The 7,842-nt window shown below is 36.7% G+C and overlaps 2 protein-coding genes across 4 annotated transcripts in view; both read right to left on the bottom strand.

Annotated features, from left to right (window-relative positions):
* Positions 1-4,111, bottom strand: part of fkbp16 (FKBP prolyl isomerase 16) — a 70,430-nt gene extending 66,319 nt beyond the window's left edge. The window contains exon 1 of one of the 3 annotated variants that reach the window (XM_042412997.1): positions 4,029-4,111. The gene's annotated coding sequence lies outside the window, so the exon portion shown is untranslated. The remainder of the gene's footprint in view (positions 1-4,028) is intronic. The other 2 variants (XM_042412993.1, XM_042412996.1) reach the window with 2 other exon arrangements.
* On the bottom strand, positions 16-4,723 carry pex11a (peroxisomal biogenesis factor 11 alpha). The gene is made up of 3 exons (XM_042412998.1): positions 4,342-4,723; positions 4,029-4,144; positions 16-1,686 (listed from the first exon to the last, which is right to left on the bottom strand). Exons 1-3 carry the CDS (start codon positions 4,395-4,397, stop codon positions 1,118-1,120), a joined length of 741 nt encoding a protein of 246 aa, XP_042268932.1. The 5' UTR covers positions 4,398-4,723; the 3' UTR covers positions 16-1,117.
* Between the last annotated feature and the right edge of the window lie 3,119 nt (positions 4,724-7,842).

Consider the following 7,842-nt stretch of genomic DNA (forward strand, 5'->3'; position numbering starts at 1 on the left):
ACAACACAATTCTAAATTATTTTTGTTTATTATTAAGTGTTTTATTAACATTTCAATCAACTGTGACAGTGAAAACATTAACTCATCTGAACTGCAGCTTTTAAGACTGAAGCTGTCGTATTTAGTAGAGGAAGTTGGTAGTTTCTGTGTCACAAAGTTCAAAAAACATACATAAACACACAATTACTAGACAACATGTTAAGAATGTAATTGTAAACACATTATTTAGGTGGATTTGCTCTTAAAACTAGTAACACATTTTGCATAGTTTTTATTTATTTATTTATTTATTTTACAGTCGCAGGATTTTGTACTCAATCAATTCTTTACATTTTTCTTTAAGTTAACATAATTATAACCTGCTGAGTGTCAAAGTCCAGACTTTGAATGGCATTATGAAAAATAAATAACGAGAGGGAATCCCTGAACCCTCTGAAAGAACTTTTGGCTGAGAAGCAGCTTATTCATCACTTGAATCGTACAAGTAAAACTTTTAGCAGCATTTTATCACAAAATAGAGAGCAGTGAAAGACGCTAGATTTAAGATGACTACGCCACCCAGAGAGCAGTGAAAGACGCTAGATTTAAGGTGACTATGCCACCCCGATTAACAACTGAAGTTTTTCTAAAAGAAAGGTGCATCACAGCTTATATCAGTAGGAAGCCCTTATTTTGCAAATACAGTAGTTAGAAAATTGCTGGTGTGATGGACTGTGTGGTGCTGGAGAAGACAGGGATGCAAACAAAAAAATATAAGGCTACTATAAAAACCTGATTTGCTCCCTTTTACCTGGTGTGTAAGTCCATAACTGGTCCCCATTGAATGTCAAGTAAAATTTGTGTCTATTTCAAAAGATCATGTTAAATTTTTTTTCCCAAAACAATTCAGTTAAGTCATTCTCGACACTTGCAAGCCTTCAGTTATTGCTGGCTTGTGTTTGTGTAAAACCTAAATGCCAAGTAAAGCATTGTGCTGCTTAATTACTTTGTGCACCGGGTAAACACCAGTTAACCACTATTACAGCTCCAGCTAGATGACACTAAGTCGTTTTACAAACCAGTATGTTGTCATAAACCTTTTTATCTGCAGCTGGTCAACCTATAATAACCCTCATTATCATGGTTTGATTTTTAACTTGGGCTGTACGAGGGTTACAATCCCAATCAGTGAGGATATCAGGCCACAAAATCCGACCACTCCTGCGTTCGACTGGTATATCCCCAACCTGTCTAAAGGGATGGTGAGATCACAGATATTTTTCACTGCGTCCAAGGCAACAGCGGGATGTGATTTTAGGCTCTCCAACAGCAGAAAAAGAAAAGCATCCAGCTGGGGAATGACAACCTCAGCTACTTCCGGGCTCTCATTGAGATGCAAATCCATTTTCTGTTTAAAGTGTTTATCTCTTGCTCTCTGTACCATTAACTGGGCGATAACATAAACATCTCTGATCACACTCATAACTAGCGAGAAGAGGTAGAAGCGAGAGGCACTTAGACTCCAACGTTCCTTGTCGATATCACGGATAAGGCCGACATTTCTGGCCCAAAGTACATTGTCACAGATAAAGTAGAGGGCGCGGTTGATGTTGGCCACAGTAAGGCACAGGCACAGCACTCGGTCAGAGAGTTGCATGGTTCGCTTAGCAGCCTCAATGGAATTTATTGTATTTCCCAGCCTGAACACTGACAAAAGGAGGAAGAGAAAAGAGGATATTAGAACAGAAATCTTAATATGAAATGTCAGACCAACATTTCATTGTGGCAGAATACAGTTAAGCTACATTTAAACCAAACTACAATTTTATCTGATTAAATTTGTCTCTCTGAGGGAAAGAGATCATTGTCATCGTGTGCCTATATACTGTAATCTATTCTGACTCTTTCTTGCATTCTTTGCTATCTGAACCCTTCAGAAACCAAGTTATTGGCATCATCACAAGCCATTGTCACAAGTCAATTCACCTCTTACAAGCTGTTTTAAACTGTGAGACCAGCATGTCTCTTTCATCCACAATTACTCAAGCCAGGCAGCCCAGGCATAGAGGCAGGAGAGCCCTGTGGCTACAGCTCTGATGAAGAGAGCAGATAATTAAGTGGCGCACCAACAGAGCCTGGCCTAGTTCTGTGGCCCAGACTTGGCCCTGATACAGTTCTACTGCAACAGCATCAACAGGGACAAGGTATTGCCTGACCCTGCTCTAAGGCAGCACCTTATCCTTCATTTTCATGTCAGTCTCTGAGATTTTAAATTCATATTGAAAGCAGAAATTGTGAAAGTTCAAGAAGTTTTAAAATTCACCCTAGGTTGTAAAGTACAGCTATCCTATGAGCTGTCAAGGCCAGTCGTACGGTCATTAGTGTTACAGCCACAGTTGGAAAAAAAACTACAGACTTCAGAAAAAGCGTTGATTTATTGGTGGCATCGTGTATAAAAGGTTTACCGCAGCATTTTATAGTGGAGGAGGGTCCCCTCCCCTGAAATGAAAACCACCTCCATCACGAACATCTTAAAAATGTTTACAATTTCATGAGATAAAATATTAACCTTCAGTGAAAAAAGCTGAGGTGCTTTTTCACACAGCAAATGCTATTTTTTTAAATTATTATTTAGAGTGTGGCTAATGTTTATTCTGTCATCTATTTAATGAGACAAGATATGTAGAATCCGGGTGGCTTGTTAAACAACTTCCTGGGGTAAAATCTAGTGTCGCGGCAATAGGGTTGAAACTTATGCAACAAAGTTTTGCATTTTGCTAACTTCAGACACACATCCTTCTTTAGTTTCATCATTATATAAAATGTCACAACTTTTGCTGACTTTTAATGACTTCATATAATCTTCAAAAACATTTGCGTGTACATGTTCAAATTGTAAAATTTTTCCCTGATTTTCATGACCATGGGAGCCCAGTGCTCTGCAACATGTAACTGTTATGTGAAATAACAGTAAATAAAAGTAGATGTACTTTACCAGTAAATTGCCCTTATGATGAAAGTGGTAGGTTTAATCTATTACATTAAAGAAACAACATTTCCCAGAAAAAAGGTGTCAGTTCCAACATGATTTTCATTAAACGGGTGAGATTATTGAATTACTGACAACAGACTGGGCTTTATGGGATGTGGAGAAAGTCCAACAAGTAAAACTGTGACTCAGCTGCTTTCTCGTTGGCCTTAAAGAGTGGGCCGTCAAGAGCTAATACTGACCTTGTTGACGAGATATTATTGTGTTTACAGAGAAAATCCGCAGTAAGACAGGGTTTTTGAGGGCAATGAAACAGTGGAAAGAAAATTTCAGATCATTATGAGGCAGACCATGGTGTTATGATAATATTATGCAAACGTCAAAGGGATGGACTAATGGAAAAGAAGGGAGCCTTTTTTTCCATTGCATTTGTGCACACAAGACTATAAAATGGTGAATCTGGAGGATAACTTAACTTGACTGAGAGTCAGCAGAGTGGCTCACCACATTATTAACAAAGTAGTGGGAGAGTATCCAGAAAAATTTAGTGAATGAGGCTGTCGCAAGAGACAGAGGGTTGTAAAAATGGAGAGCTAAATTAGTCAAATTATTTTGTTTACTGATAAAATGATCCAACAACAATTTTGATAATAAATCATTTATCAGGCAAAAATGACCAACATTTGCTGGTTCCACCTTCTCAAATATGAGGACTTGCTGCTTTTCTCTGTTTTATAATATGGTAAGTTGATTTTGGACTGTTGATTTAACAAAAACAAGCAATTTGAGGGTGTTATTTTGGGCTTGGGAAACTGTGATGGATATTTTTCAGTTTATAGACTAAACATTGATCAAAAAAATGATCAAGGGATTAATCAATAATGAAAATATTCATTAGTTGCAGCCCCATATGGTCCAGTTATTTAAGGAACTCCTTGTTTGTTTAAAACTTGGATGTGTCAAGATACATATCAGACACTAAAAGAAGAATTTTGAGGGTAGAAGCAGAAGATATAGAAAATGTTTTTAATTTTAGTAACGTTAATGCAGTTATACTCACATTTACGTCCAGCACTCATGTTGGCTTCCAGACTTTTAAGTTTTGCCACCAAGTCCTTTGTTTCTGGGTTGTTTCGGAGTAAGTATCTCGACAGCGCACATGCATATTGGGTTGCCCTGAAATTAAAAAAAAAAAAAAAAAAGTATTTAAAGAAAGAAGTAGAGGGGGGTAGAGAAACTTTGCTCTCTGTCAATCGATATCTCTCAGCTCGTACTGTCTGCGCTCGATACTGTAACTTCACGTCACTTTCTTCTACGAATAAATGAACCAACTAGTACTTAGAACCAAGTCACAAATATTCCAAACAACTTACCTGAAAACACGGTCCCTTCCTTGACTTTGATTTGTAAATTTTACAAACGCGTCCATGGCTGAATCCAACGAGAACAGGTTGTTCTAGTTAGCTTAGGCGGAGGTTGAGTTGCTCCTCGTTGAAACACGGAGACACGTTAAAAATCGTCGCTACCGTTGGCAGATTGTCAGTTACTTGTTTTCAGTTTAAATACCGTCAGCAATGGTGGTTCCTCTAATGTTGTCGATTAAAATTCAAGAAGAGACTCGGGAATTTCGAAACTTCGTCCAAATTACATTAAGCTAATTTCCCAGTCGGTTGTGACGGTATATGTGTGACACCTAAACTTACTTGTTTCACTACGGATATCTTTACAAACGGACCAAAAAGACGAACGGATTTTGTGGACGGACCAAGGTGTTGCTATCGGTTACTATGGCAACTGTAAATTTAATGGTCGCAGAAAGTTCACAAACATGATGAAAATGACCATTATGCAGTTTTAATGGGTTCAGTAAAGCAACAACAAGGAAATTATGTAAATTTAAATAGTTTGCTTGCTTTTTATGTAAATTCCCTTTCCACCATAGCAGTTGTTTTGACTCTTTTATATGCAAAATGTTTAGTTTTAAGAAGGCAAAACACCATTATAATTGTTGTATTTATTTGGACAATGTACAGTTTTAAACATAAATGTTAACATTTGATGTACTGCACCAGAGTTAGCTTAAAGCTAATTTTCATCTGCAGTCCCTTATAATTAAAACATATATCAGCACAATAACAAACAGTACAAAGCAAAAAAAAACACACAGGACACATTATACAAAATACAAGGCGGAAGGCGGAAATAATACCTTCTACTTCAGTGTGTTCCGACTTCTGTTGGGGAAAAAACTTCTGTGTTACCTTTCAAAAGAAACCAAAACCATGCATGTACTCCAAATGGTTCAAGAGCAGTTTTCAATTTACTTTGGGTAAGCCTGGGACAGGCGTTTTAGCCTAATTTTACAGGAATTTACAGGAATGGTAAGGGGTTAAGTACAAGAAAATGCACGTTTGTCAAGATATAAACAAAACAAATGTAGACAATGCTACACAAAAAGCTTACTGTAAACTAGCTACTGATTACCACCGACATATTAAGCCCATAAAGATGTATTACAGGGATTTTACAGAGAGTTTTTGGGATGCTTGGAGGAGAAATTAACGTTTGCATACACGATGAAAAACTGTGATATATGTACCTACATGTTTTAAACGGAAGGGGGCAATGTGGCAATTCTTAAACGGGTGCAGTCATAGATAGTCCAGTCAAAGAATCCGTTTTTTTTTTCAACTTTTGCTTTTATACCACGTTTTCATGTTGGACTTTCTCATAATAGTTGGGACTTGTGGTACAGTGGTAGCCTACAGAATAAAGATAGTACTACTTTTAATAAACTAGCTTATATTCAAAGAAGAGGATATGTCTTCACGTCTAGAATGATGGATTTAAGACTATATGTTGAAAAATATATACTTGTAATTATTCTTAAAACATACAATGATAAGATAAGATACACTTTATTATCCCCTCAGGGAAATTTATCTCGGGCTCAGCATTACTGCATCACAAAACATTTATCTCTCAAACATACTTACTTTCTTACATACCTTACATCACTCATACAAAAACAAACAAACAAACAAACAAACAAAACACAATAAAACCAATGGCATTGATAAAAATCACTACAGCTTATAATAACAGGAAAGTAATATTGCACCAGTATTGCACATTGTAGTAGGATATTGCACATTCAACATACGACCAACAACTGAAGTATTGCACATGTTAGTGTACACATTAATAACTGATGATTACAATGAACTGTTGGTTACTTATTGTGGATAATGATGACAACACAAGTTTGACACAGACATTTTTCTGACCTACTATTAGTCAAATAAGCAGGTATTTGTTTCCCAAACGTAATAATATTCCATTTAGCAATAAAAACATTTTTTAAAAAGTTGAAGCTTTTGAGATTGGCTGCATCTTCTGACAATATAACAGTAAAACACTCACTCAGTAAGGATCATTAAGGTTAATACAATCCACTATTCCACCACTGCCAATTCAGCCCCTGCCACATGGCCCCTGTCTTTCCAAAGGCAGAGATTCATTTCTGTATATGACTCATAATAATCTAATATCTGAGCAGAGATTAGTGACAGTTCACATGAATTGAATGAATGAGGCTCTCTACTGTGAACTGGGGGCTCACAGCTTGCATGTCTAAAGGTTGGAGGACAGCCTATATTTAACTTACATGCACCATTTTCAGTGACATCTCCAGTGTCCCTCTTTTTATATTATAATAAGGGTAAAATATTACCTGCCAATCAACCACAGAGGGTGACTGCTATTGTCCCAGCATGAATGGCATCCATAATCCGTATTTTTCAAGTCTGATTCTTTACAGTTCAGATGGCTGGAAAGGAATTTTTAATGGTCATCAGAGTGTTTGTTATATATTGTTTTAATGAAAATGACCATCAGCTTTAATTATTTCACATTTGTTCCAGAGAAATCATTCACTGTTGTATGTCATGTGGCTCAAATATACGACGATACCCATGAGCCTCAGATGCTGTTGCTATTGAGACCATTGAACCCCGGATAGTATAGACTATATAGCCAAAAAATCTCCGGTCCCCTTTGTCTGGTGAATACCTCATAATACTCCAAAACTGGATTAGCTAGCTAACATTGAAAAGTAATATTGAAATTAAATAGTTTTCTTGTGACTCAAACACAATTGGGAGAGAATGAGAAAAGTCAGTTAAGTTGAGAGGTAGACACTGGTGCCTAAACACTTTAGAGGCTTAAGTTGGTCATGTGCAACCCCTCAAGTCACCTCCACAGAGAAGCTGTGAAACCATGAATACATTTTTTTGAGCGCCACAACCCCGCAAAATGACTCATTTTATTATCAGAGTTTGATCCATTCAGTCCAATAGCATTTGGAAAGTCTAGAAGAGCCGCACAATTAAATTATTTTATCCCCATTCAAGTTAGCTCAGAGCCAACCAGAAGGTGATTTTTTGGCTCTATGCGCCTCTGAGCAACTTTCATAGAAATGAATGCACCTCCATCTTTGGTTTGAAAAGGTTTGAAAAATACAGAAGGTCGTTTAACAACACTTACCGCTGTTCTTTAAGTATCTCCACAATCCTCCAAGACTCTTTTATCCATGTAGATAAAAAAATATTTCTTCTGCTGCCTGAGTAAAAAAATGTTTTAACCTTTTCATATTTCAAAGAGAGCTGGAAATGATACATGTCCTTGCTCAGTTTTTGTCTATATTGATGTTACTTTCTATGATTCCATATTTTCATTTGGAAATCATTTTCTTTTGTTGCACAAAACAAGCAATGACATGTCATTTTTGGCTGTACGTGAGAGCAGGGCTGCAACTATTTTATTTTCATTATTGATGAATCTGTTAATCTATTATTTTGTCAATTAATCAAAAA

The sequence above is a fragment of the Thunnus maccoyii genome, chromosome 5, assembly GCF_910596095.1.
Source record: "Thunnus maccoyii chromosome 5, fThuMac1.1, whole genome shotgun sequence".
Lineage (NCBI taxonomy): Eukaryota > Metazoa > Chordata > Actinopteri > Scombriformes > Scombridae > Thunnus > Thunnus maccoyii.

Excerpts from the sequence above, each read along its gene's own strand:
- pex11a (XM_042412998.1), bottom strand. The coding sequence starts at position 4,397 with ATGGACGCGTTTGTAAAATTTACAAATCAAAGTCAAGGAAGGGACCGT. Across the intron at positions 4,145-4,341 it reads GGAAGGGACCGTGTTTTCAG|GGCAACCCAATATGCATGTG; the intron begins GTAAGTTGTTTG and ends TTTTAATTTCAG. Across the intron at positions 1,687-4,028 it reads CATGAGTGCTGGACGTAAAT|TGTTCAGGCTGGGAAATACA; the intron begins GTGAGTATAACT and ends TCCTTTTGTCAG.